Genomic DNA, 26,774 nt, shown 5'->3' with positions numbered 1-26,774 from the left:
CGGATCTCGTGTACCCCAGGTCAAGATGTGACTGAGTGGCACGGCGTGGGTCTCTGCCCCAGCCCGCCCGGCTTTCCGGGGCAATATGGCTTCTCTCGGAATGTCCCTATGTTGCTGCTGCTTAGTGCACGTCCGTCCATGTACAGCACTGAATGCACATGTGTACATCAAGTATTCTCAGTGTGCAGACAAGTAACTGGGTAATGGCATCACACACTCCTGGGCACATACCCCACACTCCTGGGCACATACCCCACACTCCTGGGCACATCACACACTCCTTGGCACATCACGCACTCCTTGGCACTTCACGCACTCCTGGGCACATCACACACTCCTGGGCACATACCCCACACTCCTGGTCACATCACACACTCCTTGGCACATCACACACTCCTTGGCACATCACACACTCCTGGGCACATCACGCACTCCTGGGCACATACCCCACACTCCTGGGCACATACCCCACACTCCTGGTCACATCACGCACTCCTGGGCACATCACACACTCCTGGGCACATACCCCACACTCCTGGTCACATCACACACTCCTGGTCACATCACACACTCCTTGGCACATCACACACTCCTGGGCACATCATGCACTCCTTGGCACATCATGCACTCCTGGGCACATCATGCAATCCTGGGAACATACCCCACACTCCTGGTCACATCACACACTCCTGGTCACATCACGCACTCCTGGGCACATCACGCACTCCTGGGCACATCCCACACTCCTGGGCACATACCCCACACTCCTGGGCACATACCCCACACTCCTGGGCACATACCCCACACTCCTGGGCACATACCCCACACTCCTGGGCACATCACACACTCCTGGGCACATCACACACTCCTTGGCACATCACACACTCCTTGGCACATCACACACTCCTGGGCACATACCGCACACTCCTGGGCACATACCGCACACTCCTGGTCACATCACACACTCCTTGGCACATCACGCACTCCTTGGCATATCACACACTCCTTGGCATATCACACACTCCTTGGCACATCACACACTCCTGGGCACTTCACACACTCCTGGGCACATCACACACTCCTGGGCACATACCCCACACTCCTGGTCACATCACACACTCCTTGGCACATCACGCACTCCTTGGCACATCACGCACTCCTTGGCACATCACACACTCCTTGGCACATCACACACTCCTTGGCACATCACACACTCCTGGGCACATCACACACTCCTGGGCACATACCCCACACTCCTGGTCACATCACACACTCCTTGGCACATCACGCACTCCTTGGCACATCACGCACTCCTTGGCACATCACGCACTCCTTGGCACATCACGCACTCCTTGGCACATCACGCACTCCTGGGCACATCACGCACTCCTGGGCACATCACACACTCCTGGGCACATCACACACTCCTGGGCACATCACACACTCCTGGGCACATCACACACTCCTGGGCACATCACACACTCCTTGGCACATCACGCACTCCTGGGCACATACCCCACACTCCTGGTCACATCACACACTCCTGGGCACATCACGCACTCCTGGGCACATCATGCACTCCTGGGCACATACCCCACACTCCTGGGCACATACCCCACACTCCTGGGCACATCACACACTCCTTGGCACATCACACACTCCTTGGCACATCACACACTCCTTGGCACATCACACACTCCTGGGCACATCATGCACTCCTTGGCACATCATGCACTCCTGGGCACATCATGCAATCCTGGGAACATACCCCACACTCCTGGTCACATCACACACTCCTGGTCACATCACACACTCCTGGTCACATCACGCACTCCTGGGTACATCACGCACTCCTGGGCACATACCCCACACTCCTGGGCACATACCCCACACTCCTGGGCACATCACGCACTCCTGGGCACATCACACACTCCTGGGCACATACCCCAAACTCCTGGTCACATCACACACTCCTTGGCACATCACGCACTCCTTGGCACATACACCACACTCCTGGTCACATCACACACTCCTGGTCACATCACGCACTCCTGGGCACATCACGCACTCCTGGGCACATCACGCACTCCTTGGCACATCACACACTCCTTGGCATATCCCATACTGCTAGAGCCCGCCTTGCCCCCCGGCCCCCAGTAAATGCTCCTTCATTCTGGAAGCAGGAATGACTTGAGTGTCTTGATAGGAAGTGCGGGGGGGGAGGGGGGGCGGTGCTTGCAGTGGAATGGCACTGTCCTCCTCCACACACAGCCCCGCCCAGCACACAATCATGCCCATAGCGTCCTGCAAGCTCACCATTGCCACCACCACGCTGCTCACTCTCCTCGCAACACTCACTGCTCTCCAACCCTATACTCCTATCCATCCCCTCATACCCACACCACTAAGCCCACTCCCCTACCCCAAGCATCTCGCTACCCCGGATACCACACAAACCCTGGCACCTCGCACACCCTGTGTCGTAATTATGCATAGACTAGAAAGGCTTAGAGCTCGCACACAGACCACAGAACTTAGCACACGACCCCTTCCCACAGAATACAGAAACTATAGACTGAGTTCCCCCACCACTTCCAAACGCTGCCCCCGCATGGGACACCCACTCTCCCACAGTCCACCACCCACTAACCACGCCACACCCCGCAATACCACCTCACTTAACATATCAGATACGACCAACACTCGCACTTCCACAAACAAACCACACACACCTCACATCAAATGTGCCCTCCTCAATGTCCGATCACTCCCAGCTCATGCATCTGATATTCATGACCTCATAACTAACAATAGCATTGACCTATTAGCCATCACAGAAGCATGGTTACATGAAGCATCAGGCCCCGCCGTTGCACTCGCTCTTCCACCCGGCTTCTCCATACTCAGACAAGACAGACCAGATCGAACAGGAGGCGGAGTAGCCCTCATCTACCAGGAGAAGCTCCAGCTCTGACTTGGCAGTCACTCCTCGACCAACAACTCTGACCTCGTATCTGCCAAACTCACACTGTCACCCAACAGCACCATCAACATTCACCTACTATATCGCCCCCAGGCAACACCCCAGACTCCCAAGATAACATCATCCATATCCTCAGTAATAACATCAAAAGCTCCACCAAAACCCTTCTACTAGGAGACCTCAATCTCGGTCTCAACGACTCCAAGGACAAATCTGCAGCCACCCTCACCAAGGAACTTAATGACTTGGGCTTCACCCAAAAAGTAGAAAGTCCTACTCACGCCAAAGGCCGCATTCTTGATTGGATTGCAGACCATAACTGCCTCTCCACTATCATCTCTAACTCCTCACTGCCCTGGACTGACCACAACTGCATCGAGTTCTCTATTCCTATCACCAAAAACCTTAAGACTCTGACCCCTGCTAGCGCTGCACAAGTCAGAAGCTCAAAAAAACTCATAGAGGATAACCTGCGCCCATACCTCAATACCCCCGAGTTAGCTCCCCCATTCGCTAATGACCCCAATATCCTAGCAGACAACTACAAAGATGTCATCACCAAAGCTATCAATGAAATAGCACCACTCGAATGGAAAAAAGAGAAGAAATCCTTACACACCAACTCATGGTTCACTGAAGAACTGCACTCAATGCGCTCCCGCAAAAAAGAAGCACTAAAGAACTGGCAATCTGACCCCTGCACCAATACCAAAAACAAATTCAATTTAATCCCCCACCAATACAGGATAGCTATCACTGATGCCAAAGCCAACGCTTTCAACACACGTATCTCCAATGCCAAATCACACTCTAAAGAGATCTTCGCCATTTTTAATGAGCTCATCTCCCCCCCCAATACACCGGACGAAATAATCAAAGATGAAGCCTGGTGTACCAGCATTCAAGCTGCCATGCTACACAAAATTGACCTTCTCCAAAATAAAATCAAAGACCACTGCAAAGCACTTCCTCAACAGACAGAAACTAAACCTACCAACACCCCACCCACCTCGTCCAAGCCCACCATACCTGACTTCTCCTTCAGAGACGTCACTGAATCAGAAGTTATCAACCTACTAAAGAATCTGAAACCCTCCCCCTGTAAAGGCGATATTTGCCCACCAAAACTCGTCAAAGACTGTGCAGACTGCTTTGCGCCGCTCTTTACGGCATTCATCAATGCGTCCTTTAAAACAGGCATCATCCCAGCTAACCTCAAAGAGGCCTGGGTCCGGCCTCTCCTAAAAAAAACCTACTCTCGACCCCTTACAACCAAACAACTACAGACCAATAACCACGGTGCCATTCCTCCTGAAATTACTGGACAAAGCCGCACATTGCCAAATCCAACACTTTCTGGAAACCCACTCCATCCTCGGGACGAGGCAATCAGGCTTCCAGAAAGGACATGGCACAGAAACAGCCCTGGTGAATCTGAAGAGTCAGATCACCCAAATCATGGACAAAGGCAAGCCTGCTCTTCTGCTCCTTCTAGATCTCTCAGCCGCTTTCAATCTGGTTGATCACAAGACTCTCACTTCACACCTCACACACTCAGCCAACTTCTCTAAAGAATCAGCTCTCTGGATCATCTCCTTCCTAGAGGGAAGAGCCATGAAAGTCTTCTCAGACATCGCCAACGCCACTCCCACGACAAACAACTGTGGGGTCCCTCAAGGATCATGCACTGCACCCACACTCTACAACTTGTTCACCAAGCCCCTCTTTGACAAACTCGACTCATACGGCATCACATACACGAACTACGCAGACGACACACAAGTACTTCTACCCCTTTCAGGATCATACAACGAAGACCTTACGGCTCTCCACACAATCTACTCCACTATCAAGGCATGGATGGCAGTTAATGGCCTCTGCCTCAATGGTGACAAGACTGAAATCATGATATTAGGTCAACAGAGCACCCTAGACAAACTTGACAAACTGTACGCCAACTTCTCCATTGACAACTCCATCATCCCCGTATCCACAGCCGTAAAGACACTGGGAGTATACCTTGACTCTTCACTATCTATGACTAGACAAGTCAGCGCAATCACATCCTCATCTGCACACACCACCAAACTCATAAACGCCACCAAGCCCTACCTCTCTAAACCCAACTGCCTCTCTATAGCGAGAGCAACCATTGGAGCCAAACTGGACTACTGCAATGCGCTCCTACCAAGCACATCAGCCAAAAACATAAACAGACTACAAGTCACGCAGAACAATGCTCTCCATGCCGCTCTTAGTATCCCAAGAAGAGAGCATATCACCCATGCCAGGCACTCAGTCCAATGGCTCCCGGTCAAAGAGCGGATCACTCTCAAAATCCTCACCCTCACTCACAAATGCCTCTCTCTCTCCGCCCCGTCCTATCTATCAGAAACCATCCTCAAACCATCCTCCTCCCGTCCCACCAGGACGCAATACTCCAATCTACTCTGCATCCCACGCATCAAAAAAGCCAAAGCCGGAGGTCTAAGTTTCCCCTACATTGCAGCCAAGACATGGAACGCTCTTCCTGCAGACATTAGAGCGGAAAACTCACTCCCCATTTTTCGCAGGAAACTGAAAACCTCATTCCTTGCAAAATAATAGGAAACTCTCAGGAATCCATGTAAATATACTGCATTGCTAATGAGTACATGTCTACTGTAAATATTGTATCCTATGTAACTAAGATATTGTCTATAACAAGCGCCACGATGCCCCCGGGCTGACGTGCGCTCTATAAATCTGAATAAAATAAATAAATAAAACGCAGCCTACTCGATATAAGACTGGTAGCACTGGCCCCCGTCTCCCAGGGGTTGCAATCTGCTCCACATGAAGGGCTGCTTTTCATGCCACTCGAGCTATGTCACTGCTATGGGGCAGAGGGACTCGGCAGTGCCCAGAATCCGCTTTTTCAATTCTTAAATGGCTGAAACATTCAACCTCCCAATCCTCTTACAAAAACAACAATAGATGATAAAAAAAAAAAAACAGAATCCATCAACAGTAAAACAATCATTATTTAAAAAAAACAATTTCAGGTCTTATTTTACCATAAAAAGCCGGAGCAACAGATAGAATAGTTGAAATACTTCAAAAACACCTATTTTAATAAAATGTCAACATCAAGTTAAAATCGAATCACGTCTAAGCTGAGAGGAGGCTGTTGACCCCTAAAAATAGTCGCCCACACTTTCTCCTCTGTTAATATCATATAGGCGTTAAAATGTTAAAATGCTTGGCTAAATGAATATTCCTTTTCTGGGCCAAGCTAACACACGATGCCCAAATATCTCTCAAAGGTTCCCTCTCGCTCGGGCTATTGCAAAAAATGCGAATTCCTGAGAGAGAGTACAATGAGCTCGAACCCAACAACTCGCGTGTCGGCCATACGTTAATATGGAGTCTCAAATACCAATTCTGGTACGTGTTGCACAGGAACTGCCTTAAATAGTGAGGAACAGAGTTAAGTGCCTCACTCTCCCACTCTCATATTCCTTACATTGCGATAGGGCCTGGATCCAATCACATTTCCCTAATTTACATATAGCTCTGTCAGTGATAACATAGCGGTATCCATGGAGATGCCGCCGCCTCCATCAGAGTGGAACAATCGTCCTTCCATTTGTGAGCCAACCGGTCAAGAGTGCCTTGGGGTAGAGCGCCTTGGGGTAGACTGCCTTGGGATAGAGTGCCTCGGGGTAGAGCGCCTTGGGGTAGAGCGTGGTAGAGCTCCTTGGGATAGAGCGTCTTGGGGTAGAGCATGGTAGAGTGCCTTGGGGTAGAGTGCCTTGGGGTAGAGTGCCTTGGGGTAGAGTGCCTCAGGGTAGAGCGCCTTGGGGTAGAGCGCCTTGGGGTAGACTGCCTTGGGATAGAGTGCCTTGGGGTAGAGTGCCTTGGGGTAGATGGTAGAGCGCCTTGGGATAGAGCATCTTGGGATAGAGCGCCTCGTGGTAGAGCGCCTCGTGGTAGAGCGCCTCGGGATAGAGCGCCTTGGGATAGAGCGCCTTGGGATAGAGTGCCTTGGGGTAGGGCACCTTGGGGTAGAGCATGATAGAGTGTCTTGGGATAGAGCGCCTCAGGATAGAGCGTCTTAGGGTAGAGCGCCTCATGTTAGAGCGCCTCTGGATGGAGCGCCTTGGGGTAGAGCGCCTCGGGATAGAGCGCCTCGGGATAGAGCGCCTCGTGTTAGAGCGCCTCGTGTTAGAGCGCCTGGTGTTAGAGCGCCTCGGGGTAGAGCGCCTCGGGATAGAGCGCCTTGGGATAGAGCGCCTCGGGATAGAGCGTCTTGGGGTAGAGCGCCTCGTGTTAGAGCGCCTCGTGTTAGAGCACCTCGGGATAGAGCGCCTTGGGGTAGAGCGCCTCGGGATAGAGCACCTCGGGATAGAGCGTCTTGGGGTAGAGCGTCTTGGGGTAGAGCGCCTCATGTTAGAGCGCCCCGTGTTAGAGCGCCTCGGGATAGAGCGCCTCGGGGTAGAGCGCCTTGGGGTAGAACGCCTTGGGGTAGAGCGCCTCGGGATAGAGCGCCTCGGGATAGAGCGCCTTGGGGTAGAGCGCCTTGGGGTAGAGCGCCTCGGGATAGAGCGCCTCGTGTTAGAGCGCCTTGGGGTAGAGCGCCTCGGGATAGAGCGCCTCGGGATAGAGCGTCTTGGGGTAGAGCGCCTCGTGTTAGAGCGCCTCGGGATAGAGCGCCTCGGGGTAGAGCGCCTCGGGGTAGAGCACCACGGGATAGAGCGCCTCGGGGTAGAGCGCCTCGGGATAGAGCGCCTCGGGGTAGAGCGCCTTGGGGTAGAGCGCCTTGGGGTAGAGCGCCTTGGGGTAGAGCGCCTCGGGATAGAGTGCCTTGGGGTAGAGCGCCTTGGGGTAGAGCGCCTCGGGGTAGACTGAGCACCTTCGTCCAGTTGGTTCCAGTTGACCTCTGTCGGCATTCATTTCGTTTCTGCGCCATATAGCAGTGCCAGGGCTGCTTTCTGTTTATAATGGATAACAGCAGAAGACTGGGCCCCTTTCATTATCTCTCGGGTAGCATTGGACCCTGGGTAATTCCTCCAGGTAAGGCCCTTCCTGGCATGATGATTGGTGCAGGGTGACCCCCAGATATCCGTGCTCATGTACCCATTGCAAGGCGCTCTTTATTCAAAAACCAAGTCAGTGGACACTTTTTCCTCCGCTTTTTTGCTCATAAAATGATAATATTTGATTTGTTGTAACCTTTACTGTCAGGGTAAGGCCGTTTTTAACTGTGTACAGTTCCGTGCGCATTATCTCTGCGATCCACAGCCCGTCCTGGAGCTTCTGGACATGGGAACTCTGTGTTAGGAAGTGCTGGGCCGCCTCCCGCCACCAGCCAGCGCAGGCCGGCAAGTTTTCACCAGCAAACTTGGGCACAAGAGCTTCAAACTTCTTGCAACTTTCTCTTTTTATAGAATATATTTGCCGAGAATCTCCCTCAAAAGCCTTGAGTCTCTTTTGAGGGAGCATTTCGCGGCTATTCTGGGGCACCGTGTAACCTCTGCTTAGAGCCATGGCCTCATGGACGGGGGCAGGGCTTTGAATAAATGGGAACTTTAAACTGCACGTCCTGGTCGCGTGGGCTCACATAGAAGACAGCCCGAATGCAGAGGCGTTTGACGTCTCTTCTGTGAAGCCTACTAGCCTACTAGGCAGGCAGGAAAAGTGTCTGGCCCCCACCCCAACTCTCCGCGTGCACGCGGCTCGCCAGTAGCCAGTGGCGAGAGCACTGGCAGGCAGGCAAGCGAGCGGGGTTGCTGATAACCGAATATGAGCACACTCCCACCCTAGTAGAGTTGCTGCTGCTTTCTCCTCGTAAGATCTGACGACCATCCAACATGGCCGCCTCTCCACCAGCACGCACCATTGCCTTGATGTGAAAAGTCATACAAACGTCTTACCCCTTCATATCCGTCCTGACAGTGGCTCATTCTTCAAGGGGGCTACACCGAGCCCCTGAAACAGGGCCTCCCTAGGGCTCACAATCTCGTGATGATTGCGCTTTGGAAAGTGTGCTGCGTGCCATTGAGTAGCGAGGCGGAGAGGGCCTTCTGACTTACCCCCGGAGCCCGCCAAGGACAGAAGTAGCAGACCAGTTCATTTGAAACATGGAGTGTTGTTACCATCCTAGCATAACGCAGATGAGGAGGCGCGCTGCAAGGATTTAGGACCCCAAGTCTTGCGCGCACCTCCACACACCTAGGATTTACAATGGCCTTAATGATTAATCTCATTTTCCTCCTAGCGCCGGTCGGTTCTGCCTTTTCTCGCTCTCCAGCGCTTTCTTTCTATACAATCTAAAAATGGTTTGGCATCATTTCCCTCCTGGAGCCTTTTTAGGCCAGGATCTGTTTTGTTCAATTCATTTGAATGTTCTCGTTCCTTCAGAGATTGGTCGATTGCTCGGCCTGTTCGTGATCTTCCGTCTCCGCGCACGGCGTTCAGGCTCTGTCTTCTCGTTTTGATAAATGCTCTTTCATTTCCATGGTAATTACCTTGCTAGTTCCTATGGTTTCCTCACCACTTCAGCACCACTATGTACAGAAAGCGTAGGAAAGGCCGAAGCATGGAGGCCGGTGATACCTTGCCTCGCTATGTTGAGGATTGTGTAGGACAGGCCGAAGCATGGAGGCCGGTGATACCTGCCTCGCTATGTTGAGGATTGTGTAGGACAGGCCGAAGCGTGGAGGCCGGTGATACCTGCCTCGCTATGTTGAGGATTGTGTAGGACAGGCCGAAGCGTGGAGGCCGGTGATACCTGCCTCGCTATGTTGAGGATTGTGTAGGACAGGCCGAAGCGTGGAGGCCGGTGATACCTGCCTCGCTATGTTGAGGATTTAGGCCATTTCAGGATCAGGAAACCCTGGGAAACCCAATGTGATGCCGAAGCGGGGAGGAAAAGGAATCTTAAGGGTCGCGAATCGCAATAATCATGGACAGATAGTACCGGCAGGAGCGGAGATGGCACTTTGCCGTATGTGGTATATACATCCATGCACGGTCCCAGCCCCCATCCAGTGGCAGATTGCTGGGAAAGAATTGTAGCTTGCTCTTGTGAGCTTCGGCTCCCTATTTCATCCTACTGGAATCATGCCCAGCATTTTATCGCCAGCCCAAACACAGCAAAGTGTCCTTATAATGCAATGGACACTGGTCCTTTTACCCCCCATAACTTGACGTCATTGGTTAACTTGCAGTTTCAACACCAAAACAGCAATATTTGGGGAAATATTTTTCAGGCGGGGGTCTCGGAAAAACAGATGTCGCCACGAGGCCTAGTGGCCGGCTGGTATGGTCCTGTATTTTGGCATAAGGAGCACTCTGTCACCTGGTTGGCATCTTGGCACTGATCAGTAGAGCAGGATACCACTTTCAGTAACTTGAAGTCAGAGAATGTTGGCTTTCGGTAGCTCAAGGTGGAAGGAATGATAGTCGTTGGGCCTAGCGGATACGAACGCATGAACTCATTCCACACGATGGGCGTAAGGCGCAGATTCAGATCTTTCAGAACTGTTATAGGCAGAGTTGTGCCGCGTGATTAAGCATAGAATCAAAATTCAGATTCCCCTCCAGAACACCTCCCAAGTTCCGTATCCACTTCACCGGATTGGGCAGAAGTTACAGTCCCATCTCTCTTTCTATCCCCCACATAACAAGGCCTCCGCTTTTGCATTCCTTCACCTTCAACTTGCCTGTATAGAACCCGTTGGCTGCCTCTTGGAGATCTCCGTGCAGCCGAGAACGTATCTGAGACTCCTCGGCGTCTGTTTATAAGTGAACCTCACGATATCTCAGAAGTGTGGCTAATATTATAAAAAGCGGGGGTAACGGGTTCAACCCCGAAGGACCCCGAGACCAGGAGTAGATGAATAGTAGAGACCAGAATGAGAGTTTGTCTTCAGTTACTCAAAGAAAGACCTAAGATAGTCTACGGAAGGCTCCCTAAACCCCATGATGTATGGCTGACCAAACAGGATTGCAATGGCGCCGACTGATCTAGCGAAATCAGGCCGCCGTCCGTAACCAATAGCTTTGTTGGCCATGGACGATGCAACTGCCTCCATGCTGTGGATGGGTCTGAAACCTGCATGGGAAGAGTATAACAAGCTAGTCTAGCCTCTCACTTCTAAAACACTGTAACTGTGGTGACCAACTCCAAAAGCCAAGCTGGAAACGGCAGTTGGGAGATGGTTCGGAGCGTATCGGGTATATACGATTCCAAACTACCCATGGTCGATGTCCGATTATCTGGCCTTCCATCGTGAGAAGAGGAGTCGATCAGTAACCCCAATCCTTGGTATAAGGGATTGCCTACTGTTTGGAAATTCTAGCTGGACGCCGGTCTTTTGGGGGCCACAGGACTTTGCTTTCCTAACTAAAGCGTGGTCTTCAAGAGATGCGAGAGGATTGAATTCTCATAATAGAAGTCTAGATCACGCCTGTGATTCTGAACAAAGTGCACTAGTGTCTAAAGTAGCCCTTTTCTTCCAGAGCTGTTCCAACTCCACATCCCTCTGTGATGAGTCTTTTTCTCCCACGGCTTTGGCTGCTGTCATGTCCGGAAGAAGTGGAAAGAAATGATGTTGAGGTGTTCGATGCTTCGCAAACTCTGTTATAAGATGCTTTTTTGCTGGATCACCCCTTGTCATTATGCTCTGACTCTGATTCTTTGTTGGGCGGTTATCTTTGCCGGTCGGGTGGTATCTTCGCCATTCGGTCATATTTGCCGGTCAGTTGGTTATCTTTGCCGGTCGGGTGGTTATCTTTGCCGGTCGGGTGGTTATCTTTGCCAGTAGGTTATCTTTGCGTTAGTTGCAGATCTCTCCGGCTTTATTTTTCTTGGCTCTTTTTTGGAATCTGGGACTGGAGAGGAATCCCGGCTATTGTGTTTTCCCATCTATTTTCCTCCTACACTGGGCTTCACAGGGAGTTTCTGCGGCTAGTAGGGTACGGAGTGGGAGCCAAGGGCTGAATGCTTTTGAGCTTTGAGAGGGTCCCTACGCAGATCTGTGGTAATGTCATACGAGTGGCTTTATCCACTGCGTCGCCCGGTAGCGTCTTCCACGGCCAGCCTTTGGAGAGCTCTGAGTTGGCCCTCACGATGCACCTTCCAGCAGGAAAGAGAACATGAAAAGAGTCTGATCACGGCATAGCAAGCTTTGGACTGATCTCTTGTTGTTTTTCTACAGGTAAAATTCTGTCCAGATTGGACCCCTTTTATTGGGTGGAACCCATTGCAAGATGTTCTAGTCCGATGAACGCTAGATTATGCATGATGCATACTGGAAGATGCTAGAAGATGCATGCTGGAAGATGCTAGAAGATGCATGCTGGAAGATGCTAGAAGATGCATGCTGGAAGATGCTAGAAGATGCATGCTGGAAGATTGTAGAAGATGCATGCTGGAAGATGCCAGAAGATGCATGCTGGAAAATTGTAGAAGATGCATTCTGGAAGATGCATGCTGGAAGATGCCAGAAGATGCATGCTGGAAAATTGTAGAAGATGCATTCTGGAAGATGCATGCTGGAAGATGCTAGAAGATGCATGCTGGAAGATGCTAGAAGATGCATGCTGGAAGATGCTAGTTGATACATGCTGGAAGATGCTAGTTGATACATGCTGGAAGATGCTGGAAGATGCTAGAAGATGTATGCTGGTTGATGCTAGAGTGTCTGTGTTTCCCTCTTGCTGTGATACTTACATCAATAATTAAAATCGCTTTCTTAGGAACAGTCCAGTACATTTGTAGGCAATTCCTGCTGAAATGTGCACACAATCCCAAGCTGTCGGTCTCTAAAAGTATTGGTGAGCTAAGGGTAACATTTTTTTTGGTGACGTTTCTTTAAAGTAAACTATACTGCTGGAGAGAGAGAGAGAGAGAGAGAGAGAGAGAGAGAGAGAGAGAGAGAGATTTTGTTTGTGTTTGCTGGAATAAGGGTGTCAGGAAAGTGTGTGCAAAATGATCCCGTTCCCTGCTCCTCTGGAAATCCATTGGAATGTTTTCAAGTTGCCCTGCAGAATCGGGTGTCAATTCTAAGACGTCTAACCGAACTGTTCACAAAAGAAGTGCTTTCAAATTCACCATTGAAACCAATGATTTAAAAAAATGTATCGTTCACCAATGTGCACTAGCGGGCACTGCAGACAGATGCCAGTAGCGCCTAGACGGCGTCCACCAGTGTGCACTAGCGGGCACTGCAGACAGATGCCAGTAGCGCCTAGACAGCGTCCACCAATGTGCACTAGCAGGCACTGCAGAGGACGGCACAGGCACACATTTAATGTGTCATTTCTGCACGTCTTTTTCCTGACAGGATGAATGCTGTAGTTTCAATCGTAAATAGTAATTTAGCAAGAAGGGGGCGAGTGAGTTTATATGGGAAGGAAAAAGAAGCGGTTGGCAGGCGTCTGCCTGGCACGGAGCCTGGCACGGAGGCCTTGGAAGATCGGAAACTATTCACGAGGGCGACAAATTCAAATATGCAAAGTCGCCTTCCCAGTGAAATGGCAGGTGAATTAAAAAGCAATTATAAACCTTAAGATACATGGCTATGAGAGTCTACGCGGGGTCCAGCGGGGCAGGGATGAACGCGCTATTGCGGGCTACGAGTGCCGATGAAGGGGGTCGGTACTGACGCAAAGTCTCCCCCACTCATGATTCAAAATCTATCATTTCCTAAAACGGACGCAATATTCACCTGAGCCGCATTTTGGCAAAAAGGTCTGGAAAATGAGGGCGTGTTAGAATGTCGCTGAGGCCTTCTAGTTCTAGCGCCTACTGCATTAACCAAAAAGCACTACACTGGCCCGTATAACTGGCCTTCCAGGTACTCCCCTGTTTCCCCTGGGCCGGTACTACCGTGTTTCCTCTGGGCCGGTGCTCCCCTGTTTTCCCCTGGGCAGGTGCTCCCCTGTTTTCCCCTGGTCAGGTGCTCCCCTGATTTCCCCTGGGCCGATGCTACCCTGCTTTCCCGTGGGCCGATGCTCCCCTGTTTTCCCGTGGGCCAGTGCACTCCTATTTTCCCATGGGCTGGTGCACCCCTATTTTCCCGTGGGCCGGTACTTCCCTGTTTTCCCGTAGGCCGGTACTCCCCTGTTTTCCCGTAGGCCGGTACTCCCCTGTTTTCCCGTGGGCCAGTGCTCCCATGTTTTCCCGTGGGCCGGTGCTCCCCTGGTTTCCCGTGGGCCGGTGCACTCCTGTTTTCCCGTGTGCTGGTGCGCCCCTGTTTTCCTGTGTGCTGGTGCTCCCCTGGTTTCCCGTGGGCCGGTGCTCCCCTGTTTTTCCATGGGCCAGTGCTCCCCTGGTTTTTCCGTGGGCCGGTGCTCCCCTGGTTTTTCCGTGGGCCGGTGTTCCCCTGGCTTTCCGTGGGCCGGTGTTCCCCTGGCTTTCCGTGGGCCTGTGCTCCCCTGGCTTTCCGTGGGCCGGTGCTCCCCTGTTTTCCCGTGGGCCGGTGCTCCCCTTTTTTTCCGTGGGCCGGTGCTCACCGGGGTTCCCGTGGGCCGGTGCTACCCTGTTTTCCCATGGGCCGGTGCTCCCCTGTTTCCCCTGGGCCGGTGCTCCCCTGTTTCCCCCTGGGCCGGTTCTCCCCTGTTTCCCCCTTGGCCGGTTCTCCCCTGTTTCCCCCTGGGCCGGTTCTCCTCTGGTTTTCCCGTGGGCCGGTACTCCCCATGTTTTCCCGTGGGCCGGTGCTCCCCTGGGTTCCCGTGGCCGGTGCTCTCCTGTTTTCCCGGGCGCCCCGCTCATGACTGGCCCCCTTCCCTTGGAGCAGGCCGGCTTAGTGACTTTAATCCCGGAAGGCAGCCGGGACTCTGCTCCTTAATCTTCCCTTTAGATCCTGGAAGGAAGGAGCTCAATTTCTACAACATTAGACCCCGCAGTGACCGCGCAGCGTTATCAATAAAATGGCGGCCAAGGGACGGCCATTTTGCCTGATCTTTGCTCCTTCCTCCAGGGCTGAGGGAGTGCTTCCGGGTCACAGCTCCCCACGACGCCCCACTGCAAACCAGAGACCCTTTCCTGCCCATAGTGTATATTCTTTAAATCTAAACATCCATTAAAGAGGGATGAAAAAAGCAATTATTTTCTTCTCAAATTAAAATATCTGTATCCATTAATCTGGCAAATGTGGTATTTACATAAGAAAGAAAAAGAAAGCTTTGCCTGTAACTCTGCTCCCGTGTGTGAGCGCGCGGCTGCTGTGTGTCCCCGGGAGCTGTGCTGGCATGGGTGCCAGGGACCTGCCCAGTGACACTCCTAACATTCACTGCACCCACTTTCCAGTGCAGACGGTTCTTTGCCAAGAAATTCACCTCAGCGCATCATTTGTACACACTCTAGAAAGTACATTTGGGAAATCGGATTTTGTGTTTATAGGGGTGGTGGGTGGGGTAACTGAGGGGGCGCAAAGTCTCCGCCCTCACATATTTTGTAGCTGCACTGAATTTAAAAACCGTGAACTTCAACAACAAAACGTTTCCATTATGCACAAACTCTGGGGTAAAAGATCATTAACCCCCCCCCCTCTGTTCTGTAGCCGGGTCCCGCCTCTCAGAACTTCGGCAGTGGAGATTAAGTGGAGAGCTCCGCAGCACGTGCACAGCCTGCCTGGCGTCTCCGCCACACAGCGCCTAGTGTGAAACATATTTCTGCAGAGTGGGGGCCTCTGGAGGCCGCTTAATGGGGTGCGTGTGTATGTGTGCCCCAGGCAAGTGGGGCTCTGCTTGAAGAATGCTGCCAGGCCCTTTGCATTTGCACAGCCTGTCAGAGGGTCCCTTCACCTGCTGGGCACCTCTACAGGGCATGTGTTGCGTGGCCAATGTTTTCTGAACAGTGGAGAGAACGCCTGGCATCTGTTGGGCGCTTTATAAACAACCAGAACTCATCACCTACAGTTTAGGATTTTGAGAAGAACAGCACCCCAAGGTAAATGTTTCAGAGAGGGGCCGCATTACCCAGCCCAAATCCCCGTCCGCCCCTATGTTCTCTGCAAGCCAAGCGTGACACTCAAGTGAAACGCCTGGCAGGTCAGGGCATGAGGGTGGGATGAGTTACTACTGAGTGCCTTAGACAGAGCTTGGGCGGAGGGTGAGTGGAGCACTAGGTTTTCCTGGTCCACTGGTTCTTGCTGGTATATGGCGCACCGGTGGCGCGCTCCGCGCAGTGACGTCTGGTGGAGCCTCCTCCTGAGTGGACTGGGTAGAACCGTAAAGTAGCAACACAGCTTGGCTGGGCCCAGACCGCACCCACACACTGTTTGTTGTCATAACTCTCGAGCTGAAAGAGGAACCCTCCAGGCAGACACACTCAGTCTCCACTGCACGCAAAGTCTACTCACAAAGACCCTGAGGTCTGGGCAAGGGAACACTCTGCCAAGTCTACTCACAAAGACCCTGAGGTCTGGGCAAGGGAACACTCTGCCAAGTCTACTCACAAAGACCCTGAGGTCTGGGCAAGGGAACACTTTGCCAAGTCTACTCTCAAAGACCCTGAGGTCTGGGCAAGGGAACACTCTGCCAAGTCTACTCACAAAGACCCTGAGGTCTGGGCAAGGGAACACTCTGCCAAGTCTACTCACAAAGACCCTGAGGTCTGGGCAAGGGAACACTCTGCCAAGTCTACTCTCAAAGACCCCGAGGTCTGGGCAAGGGAACACTCCGCCAAGTCTACTCTCAAAAACCCTGAGGTCTGGACAAGGGAACACTCCGCCAAGTCTACTCTCAAAGACCCTGAGGTCTGGACAAGGGAACACTCCGCCAAGTCTACTCTCAAAGACCCTTAGGTCTGGACAAGGAAGACATTGAGGTCTACCCCGGGGCAAGGGAAGACTGCCCGGGAGCCCCGGAAGTTAAGTGGGAATTCCCAATGGTGTGACTGCCAAGGTCTTCCCCAGAGACCGAGTGGTGACCACTGAGTAGCAGGCCGTGTTGGCGAGCAAACCTTTCAAAAAGCCATCGTATTAGGAAGAGGCGTTGCTAGGAGGGGGGCGAGGGGGCTATAGCCCCGGGTGTTTTGGTTGTAGCCCCAGATAGAAGCTTGGGGGATACAACCAAAAGACTAACTAGCCCCTAGTCCCAACATTAGCCTAGCCCCCAATCCTTTCCAGAGCTAGCAACACCCCTGGTATTAGGGTTGTCACTTTGATGTGACAACACAGTGTTTAGGAGCACTTGGGTCGCTCCCTTAAGAGGCAATCTCCTATTCTGCTGCTTCAACAGTTTAACAGTCTGTGTTGTAGATTAAGTTAGAAAGTGATTGGTTGATGAGGTTGAAGTGTCAGCATTTTCTGTCCTAGAAAGTAAAATGTTGATCACGTAGGTGCTAGAGAGAGAAGGAGAAGGGGAAAGAGAGGGAGGAGAGAAAGAGGTAGAGGGAATCAGAAACAGGGGAGAGAGACAGAGAGAGAGGGGGAGCGAGAGGAAGAGAGAACAAGAAGGGGACAATGACAGAGGGAGTGAGAGGAGGAGAGAGAGAGGTAGAGAGAGGATAGAGAGAAGCACAGAGAGAAGCACAAACATGGGAAGAGAGGACATAGCAAGAGAAATGGGAGAGAGACCAAGAAGAAGAGCGAGAGAGGAGAAACAGGGAATCAGGTAATATTTTCGCCAGCAAAAATATCGCCGAACATATGGTCGCCGGGAACGGCCATAGGCGATATTTTTGGTGGCGAAAATATTAGGTGCGGGGGATGCGGGGGTGTCCCCCGCAGGGTCCATGTGTTATTTTCGCCGCAAAAATATGGCGATATTTTTGCATCGCGATATTTTTGCGGCGAAAATATCACATGGAACCAGAAACGGGGGGAGAGAGAGCAAGAAAGAGAGAAAGAAGGAGAGGGAGAAGAAGAGAGAGTTACAGATTCGATCCTGTTTAAAATGATCGGTTTCGTCATGATAAAGGCCGTGCTACACAGAAAATGCGGGCAATTAGGATAGGTGTACCTTTTGAAAAATCATCGGAAACACAAAGTGGCGACATTGTTTATTGTATTCAAAGAGAGCACTGAGATTTCTCAGAGTGGAAATACTGTTTAGCTGATCTTTCTGCATTTTTGATTGTATTGTATGGCAAGGCATACAGTTGTTTTCAAAAATTGATTAGCAGACTTTGCTAATTAAATGTTTCTCGATTAGCAAAGAAGCCCATTTGATTAGCAATGCTGTACAAATATTTTTAATGTCACCAAAGTTATTTGTACCTAAGGCATAAAATGAGCAGTTTTGTGTACCGCTGAAGGAAGGCATTGGTGAGAGGAGTCGGGCCTTGCAAACTCTTTAAAATTAAGCTAGACCTGCAGGTCAATTTACTTAGTTTACCTACTCGATGTAAGAGAAATTACCTCCACCCATGGCAGCCAATGATAACACATTTAAATGTGTTTTCTGTAAAATGGGGCATGTCACCACAAACCTACTTTGTTTTGCACACTGTTTCCACACAACTGCCCCTCATGCACAGTGAAACATGTATTTGACATTTTTTGCAAAGAAAGTAAATGTTAAATAAAAGTTTCGAACATCCCTTGCAAATGGTACTTGTCCTGCATAAAATCCACTCGACTATGTGAGTGAGCGAAAATACTTTGCGTGCCCTGCACGTGTGTCTGTAAAATGTGAAAGGTCAGCTGCATGAATGTACACAAATAAATCAATGTGATAAAAAGGCTCTGAAAACAGTTTGCCCAGCTCTCTCCTGCAGGCGCTAATATACAATGCAAGCATAATCCATAGCGAGCTCTGGGGGCTGCCCACAGTGTATGGTATTGCAGTAGATCTATAGATGTACAGACAGGATGGAACTTGATCACTAATTTGCGTACACATCTAGTTAGCTTTGTGTTTTCAATAGGTAGTGGGTTCAAAGCAACAGGGCAATACAATAGAATATCAAGGAGTATGGGATGAGTTTATGGGTTGGACACCAGTTGCACAGGTGGATTCAACCACAAGGTCTCAGACCTGGGTTTACCTTCAAAAGCATTTGGCTTTGTGAGATGTACATTTTCAAAAGTGTTCCCTTTTGTATCTTCCCCAAGAGAATAAGATATAGTGGATACTATGAGATTTCGATAGACAAACCTAACCTTTACTGTAAAGCACAGACACAGTGCAGTGTTTTACAGCAGCAGTGGATTATAGATAGTCTAACCTTTACTGTAAAGCATGGAGACAGTGCAGTGTTTTACAGTAGCAGTGGATTATAGACAGACTAAACTTTACTGTAAAGCACAGACACAGTGCAGTATTTTACAGCAGCAGTGGATTATAGATAGTCTAACCTTTACTGTAAAGCATGGAGACAGTGCAGTGTTTTACAGTAGCAGTGGATTATAGACAGACTAACCTTTACTGTAAAGCACAGAGACAGTGCAGTGTTTTACAGCAGCAGTGGATTATAGATAAACTAACCTTTACTGTAAAGCACGGAGACAGTGCAGTGTTTTACAGTAGCAGTGGATTATAGACAGACTAACCTTTACTGTAAAGCACAGACACAGTGCAGTGTTGTACAGCAGCAGTGGATTATAGATAGTCTAACCTTTACTGTAAAGCACGGAGACAGTGCAGTGTTTTACAGTAGCAGTGGATTATAGACAGACTAACCTTTACTGTAAAGCACGGAGACAGTGCAGTGTTTTACAGTAGCAGTGGATTATAGACAGACTAACCTTTACTGTAAAGCACAGAGACAGTGCAGTGTTTTACAGTAGCAGTGGATTATAGACAGACTAACCTTTACTGTAAAGCACGGAGACCGTGCAGTGTTTTACAGCAGCAGTGGATTATAGATACACTAACCTTTACTGTAAAGCAGGGAGACAGTGCAGTGTTTTACGGTAGCAGTGGATTATAGACAGACTAACCTTTACTGTAAAGCACGGAGACAGTGCAGTGTTTTACAGTAGCAGTGGATTATAGACAGGCTAACCTTTAGTGTAAAGCAGGGAGACCGTGCAGGGTTTTACAGTAGCAGTGGATTATAGATACACTAACCTTTACTGTAAATCACAGAGACAGTGCAGTGTTTTACAGTAGCAGTGGATTATAGACAGGCTAACCTTTAGTGTAAAGCACGGAGACCGTGCAGGGTTTTACAGTAGCAGTGGATTATAGATACACTAACCTTTACTGTAAATCACGGAGACAGTGCAGTGTTTTACAGCAGCAGTGGATTATAGACAGGCTAACCTTTACTGTAAAGCACGGAGACAGTGCAGTGTTTTGGATTATAGATACACTAACCTTTGGATTATAGATACACTAACCTTTACTGTAATGCACGGAGACAGTGCAGTGTTTTACAGCAGCAGTGGATTATAGACAGACTAACCTTTACTGTAAAGCACGGAGACAGTGCAGTGTTTTACAGCAACAGTGGATTATAGCTACACTAACCTTTACTGTAAAGCACGGAGACAGTGCAGTGTTTTACAGTAGCAGTGGATTATAGACAGACTAACCTTTACTGTAAAGCAGGGAGACAGTGCAGTGTTTTACAGTAGCAGTGGATTATAGATGGGTTATGTAACAGTTTACATTTTTAGAAATGGATTTGCATGGCTGTCTTTTAAAAAATAAATTAAGGTTGCCAGACAGGTTATAGCTGGCTTAATGCAGGTATCATCCTGGTTACTTCTAGTTTGTAATCATTTCAAAAAGACAAACAAATCTTGCCGAGCGCTCCCACACATGCTGTTGGCACTTAAGAGTGAAGGAGATGGTTGCTGCTGCGGTGTCTGTCCATTAGCCTTCTGATCTTGCAGTGAACAGAGAAAAAGAGGGTCAAGAGAAGCCTGGGCAAGAGGGGACTGCAGGTCCGGCTGTGCTTTCAATGAATGGGGTAACTTAAATAGCTAGCTTGGATACAGAAGTCTCAATTTAATTAGCAAACCTGCACAATTGCATAGGAAATTGCTATGCAACACTGCTTATTTTTACCCAGTCCTTTATGTCAGGGTGCTCAGCAGAGGCGTAGCCAGGATTGTCTAGCAAATGGGGCCTGATGCTAATGTAGTTGGGCCCACTGCATTGACAAAATATCTGTAAATACCCACACAGCGCTGCTGAGTGGGCATTTACAGATTTTGGGTGGGCCTTGCCCCTCAAGCCCTACCCTGCCTACGCCTCTGGTGCTCAGTCCTTCATGTCAGGGTGCCCGGTCTTTCATGTCAGGGTGCCCAGTCCTTCTTTTCAGGGTGCCCAGTCCTTCTTGTCAGGGTGCTCAGCCTTTCATGTCAAGGTGCTCAGTTCTTCTTGTCATGGTGCTTAGTCCTTCATGTCAGGGTGCTTAGTCCTTCATGTCAGGGTGCTCAGTCCTTCATGTCAGGGTGCCCAGTCCTGGCATGTCTGGGTGCCCAGTCCTTGCTGGCCCAGGTGGGTGTGGGGGAAGCCAACCAGAAGGCGGTCTGGGGACGGTGGCCAATAGAAGGGGGGGAATAAAAAGATCCTCTGGGGCAAAGGGGACATGAAAAATAAATGAAGGCTTGTGGTGCTCACGCCTGCGGGTACCCTGTGAAGCCCTTCAACTAATCAAAGGGAAACAGGAACCCCTCTGAAAAATGAATGCTCGTAGGCCTCCCAGCTGCCTTGAACTCTAGTTTGCCAGTCAGCTGAGACTTCACCAGAGCGCAGTGTGATGAGGGGATTAGTTACCAGTGACTGGGGCCAAAGGATGTTTGGCAGAGGGGCCGCAAACGTAAGATTAAGGGAAGCATTCTAGAAGAATGATTGGCTGCAGTGTTAGAAAGTCGCCCATGCTTTTGTGTGCAGTGAACTTGACCTGAAAATGAGGCAGCAGCTACCCAGGTGGGCAAAGTGGACCCCAGGTGGATAAGAGGGTTCAAAGGCGCTCCAAGCTCGCAGGAGGTGAAAGTGGCCCCAGGTGGATAAGAGGGCTCAAAGGCGCTCCAAGCTCGCAGGAGGTGAAAGTGGCCCCCAGGTGGGTCAGGAGGGCAAAGAAGGCCCCAGACAGCTGCCACCTAATAGGAAGTGAATATTATCCCAAAATGCCTTATATTAGCGGGGCTGGGGCTTCTTCCATCGGCCCGCGTGTTGGGTAAGGCTTAACCCATCTCTGCTAGGCTAAAGCTGGACTGTTAGGGTTTGGAGCTGGCCTGGCCGGGTTCTTTCTGTGGTGATAACCTCCTTTAAATGAGACCCTGTAACTGCATGTAACCAAGTCCCCTGGTTTCCAATCATACAAAGGGATTTTTAGCCTAATAAATTCTTAATCTGAGTTTTAGATTTACTATCAAGACTGAAACAAACGCAGTGAAATAAAGTGCACAGTGATCACCTGCTTGAAGTTACTGTTCCCTGCCGCTGCCTCGCGCTGCTGTGTCTGTGGCCATCCCACCCTGTAAAATACCAACCATATCAGAGGTCTTTTGAACCAAGAAGTCCGTTTCTGAGGACTGAGCAACTCATTTTGCGGGGGGCGGTGCCAGTCACACGGCCGACCTCCCGGTGCTGGGGTCCAGCACCTCTATAGGTGTGCCAGGATCACCTGGACTTACAGGTTGTTGCAGGGCAGGACCCTGATGGCCCTGAGAACATGGGCTTGGGAGCCAGGGGCACCATGGATGCTGGTATCATTGGAGATGGAGGGTGGCGTGGTGTGCCTCGGGTGCGGTGTGGTGTGCCTCGGGTGCGGTGTGGTGTGCCTCGGGTGCGGTGTGGTGTGCCTCAGGTGCGGTGCGGTGTGCCTCAGGCGCGGTGTGGTGTGCCTCAGGCGCGGTGTGGTGTGCCTCGGGTACAGTGTGGTGTGCCTCGGGTGCAGTGTGGTGTGCCTCAGTAGCGGTGTGCCTCAGTTGCGGTGTGCCTCGGTTGCGGTGTGCCTCGGGTGTGGTGCAGTGTGCCTCGGGTGTGGTGCGGTGTGCCTCGGGTGTGGTGCGGTGTGCCTCGTGTGTGGTGCGGTGTGCCTCACGTGTGGTGCTGTGTGCCTCACGTGTGGTGCTGTGTGCCATGGATGTGGTGTAATACTACATGGAGGTCAAGCCAACGGAAAGGCCAAAAAATTCTTTCAAAGGACATCATTCAACCATATATACAAGGAAAGAGGCTCCCCCAGCTGCCCAACATATCATTACACATAGAACAAACAATTAATTTGTAATGTTATATTTATTTTATACAAATAGTCTAAAAGAATGTTAAATTGTCTAAAGCTCTAGTACAATGTACAAAATTGTATCTTACAGTTGGCTAAAAAGGTGCATACTGTTAGTAATATTGATGTCAAATAGTGACTACTGCGAAAGGTCGCAAGTCAGTTGATCACATGAAACCTAAGAATTAATCTGGGCATGCCGTGGGTGGTGCCCCAAGCGAGTGAAGGGAATCACTCAAGTGGGGGACCCCCAGTCGCTCTGACCAGACTAATTATATAAACAATCAAATAAATATCAGAAATGCAGTCAAAATAATATTGAGTCCAGAAAACCAAACAAAGAAGGTTTCATTTCAATAATCAAATCAGGAACACAAAAGACCGAACTATGGAAAGAAATTGTATTGAATTCCAAACAACAAAACAGTAAAGCACACACACTAAAATCTAACTATGGGATGCTGTGCGTCGACTACTAAGGTGTCATGAAGAAAGAAAAAACAAATAATAAATGTGAATGACATGGCACCATTGGAAAATAGTAGTTTCGATGGAAATAACACATCTAGCAAAACATGCAGGTGATGTCCATCTTCGTCAGGACATAGCATTCCCTTGAATTTCATAGATTCTGGATTGTTCATCTGTTTTTTTGTCTGAACATACCCAGGTGTAGTTAAAAAACTTTTATGTCTTCTATGTGTTTACATATTTTTAAAAAGTAAACACATTTTTCACCTAAAACAGGGTATGGAAAAGAAAAAAGAAGAAGAAAGAAACACATCATGAATAGCAGTTACATACTGAATAAAAAGTAGTAGATGATCTATAAGTGCAGCAAGCGGGACCTCTCCCATATCAATTGGTTTCAACAAGTCTTGTGACATTCAATGTAAAAAAGAGAGAGGGGAGAAAAGGTAATTACCATAATCTCGACCCTGTATGGGGGCTGATTCCACAATCCTGTAAAAAAGGATCTCAAACAAATTGGATCTGCAACGCAAGGTATAAATATACAGTTAGAATTTTCAATTATCTTATAAAGTACATGGTAATGAAATTACTCAAGAAATTCCTACAGAGAACAAGTGAGGCAAGGAAATCAAGTAGATTCATGCTGTCCAGTTGTACCATGGTCCCGGTGGAAAAGGGCCCAAAAGGAAAAGAGTCGGAAAGGACAGTCTAAGAACAATTGGTGAAAGTAAGAAATAAAGGCTAAAGCAATCACTGGATCTATAGGTGACTGAAAAAATATCAGATCCAAAAGTTATTTAAAAATGGATTGGTTGTCCAAATACAACCCACTTGTACATCAAATGTGTGTGAGCTAAAGCTCAAAATTGAAAACTAGAATCGGGCAGCTCACCTGAATGCCCCAATGTGTATGTTCAGAACTTTGAGAGCGTGGCATACAAGAAGACAACGCAGGTAGAGTTCAAAGTACCAGTCTAATAGTAGTCTTAGTAAGGACACTGGATCCCACGGTCCACAGGGCTTGTAAATTCCCCAGTTGGACAAAGACGAACTTGACAAAACGAATCTGCATAAATAAATAAATTAGTAAGTAAATGAATAGATACTGTTTCTATGGTCATGGTAGAGTTCCACGGTATAGAATGATTCCAGAGTAAACAAGCGAATAAATCTTGAAACTACCAATGTGACTCACCCAACTGCATGGTCTAACTAACATAAGAAAATAAATGAATAAATAAAACAACAAAACACTACCATAGATTAGACCGTCTACCGGTTGCCTACTCGCTAATTAGCCTCAAAGTAAACAACCGGATGATTATAAACCACTGTTTATAGCTGATCCATTCTCCTAATTCTGAAAAGCACGGGCCAGTTTACTAAACCGTAAACGGCTGATAGCCCCTCCATCTGTTTGTTTAGGAATAGCCTGAAAGGCCGGAGCTTTAATCTAAACGAGTCTTGCCTTGTTGTGAACTTTCGGGTGTTAAGGACTCCTTATCACAAGGAATCAAAATTCAAGGCTCCCTCTAACAGTTGGCAACAGAAACAGATGGAGAGGGGCATTAATCCAAAAAACAACAAAAAGAAAACAGGACCAGCATGTTACCTGTCATTCAATCTGCGGCAATCGTGAATTGAACTCAAGCTCCGCGAGAACGGAAATCCCGGGCCGTCGTTCCTGCGACGTGGCTTGGCTTAAATACGTGACTACAGACGTAATGCGTATAGCCTCAGGCATTGGGCGGTGGTTGAAATTGCTCGCAAGGCTGTAGGCTATTCGGGACGTATGATGTCTCTAGTGTGTTAAACGAATAGATACCTCGCCTTCATTAAGTCACATGCGCGTGTCCTGGAAATGAGCCATGACACATTTGCAACTCGGCATTGCAAAGCCGGACAAAAACAACAAAAGAAATGAATGAATAAAACGCAGTCGGCCCTTCCATGAAGTGTGACACAAAAGAAAGGCCTGTGAGAATGCAGGGCCAGGAATAGCAAAATTAGAAACTGATGGCACCATAAAGGAAGGAGGAGCCCTACATATATCTGGACAAAGGTAATCTATATATTGATTAGTTAAATACTGATTGCCATTCTTCCTGGGCATTTAGACCTGAAATGTGGCTTTGGGTGTTGTAAATCCACCAATGCTCACATGAGGCCAGTCTGTTGGCCGTAGCATATTGATCGGATCCTACTATACGTTGGAGACACCACCAACGTAGATCTTCGCAACTGTGAAGGTGCTCTACAAAATGAGCAACTAAAGGTGAAGACAAATTGCGGGTCCTGATTCTAGACTTGTGTTCTGATATCCTCAATTTGACAGGTCTGGTAGTCTTGCCTATGTATGTTTTCTTACATGGGCACATGACGGCATAGATTACATTTTTTGAATTGCACGTCGTGTGCCCTCTAAGTTTCCAGGGTCTATGGTTAATGGTAACTATATTGGTTGCACTGGTGTAACCGCACTGGCAACAAGTGCCACAAGGGTAGTGACCCGTCACCTTTTCCATTCCCCACATCTCAGTTATCGTTTTGGTAGACAGAGGGATCCGTAATCTGTCAGCCTGGGTTAACCAGCCTTTCAAATTCTTGCCCTTTTTAAAGGCAAACATGGGGTATTCTAAATCAGGTGTATTCATTTGAAGCAGGTGCCAATGTTTACCAATAGCTTTCTTGATTCGGGCATGGTGTGTGTTATAAGTCATTGCACAAACCATGCGCGATTGGTTCGAATTTTCAAGCGATTTTTTGGCCAACAAAATTTCCCGATGTTGGTGCCTTGCCCTTTTGCGCGACTGTCTTAATATATGCGAGGGATAGCCTCTCTGTGATAGTCTTTCCTCTATGATGTTAGACTGGGCCACGAAATCTTTTTTGTCTGTACAATTTCGTCTTGCTCTCAAAAATTGACCATAGGGAATACTTTCTCTCAGGGCTTGAGGATGAAAGCTATCAAAATGCAGAATTGTGTTCCGATCTGTGGTTTTACGATAGAGTTCTATCGAGATGACTCCATCCTTGATTTTAAGTAGAAGATCTAGAAAAGAGATAGATGTGTTGCTGGTGGACATGGTGAATTTAAGATGTTCATTAAGGGAGTTAATCCATGTGAGAAATAGTTCATGGTCACCCTTGGTCTTGTCCCAGATGATAATAATATCATCTATGTATCTTTTATAA

The 26,774-nt window shown here is 49.1% G+C and overlaps 2 protein-coding genes across 2 annotated transcripts in view; one reads left to right on the top strand and one right to left on the bottom strand.

Annotated features, from left to right (window-relative positions):
• The window catches only part of SEMA4B (semaphorin 4B), a 567,312-nt gene that overhangs the window by 428,372 nt on the left and 112,166 nt on the right, over positions 1 to 26,774 (top strand). The gene's annotated exons all lie outside the window — the stretch shown is intronic.
• LOC138504617 (uncharacterized) lies at positions 23,101 to 26,710 on the bottom strand. Its single transcript, XM_069625215.1, has 4 exons — positions 25,192 to 26,710; positions 24,472 to 24,645; positions 24,031 to 24,098; positions 23,101 to 23,843 (listed from the first exon to the last, which is right to left on the bottom strand). The coding sequence occupies exon 1, from the start codon at positions 26,663 to 26,665 to the stop codon at positions 25,658 to 25,660; it is 1,008 nt and encodes a 335-aa protein (XP_069481316.1). The 5' UTR covers positions 26,666 to 26,710; the 3' UTR covers positions 23,101 to 23,843; positions 24,031 to 24,098; positions 24,472 to 24,645; positions 25,192 to 25,657.

This window comes from Ambystoma mexicanum, chromosome 11, assembly GCF_040938575.1.
Source record: "Ambystoma mexicanum isolate Mex_15411 chromosome 11, UKY_AmexF1_1, whole genome shotgun sequence".
NCBI classification, from domain to species: Eukaryota; Metazoa; Chordata; class Amphibia; order Caudata; family Ambystomatidae; genus Ambystoma; species Ambystoma mexicanum.
Note: the sequence above shows the minus strand (reverse complement) of the source record. Positions and strands in the feature narration are given on the sequence as shown.

Coding starts and splice junctions, on each gene's coding strand:
- LOC138504617 (XM_069625215.1), bottom strand. CDS start 26,665: ATGTCCACCAGCAACACATCTATCTCTTTTCTAGATCTTCTACTTAAA.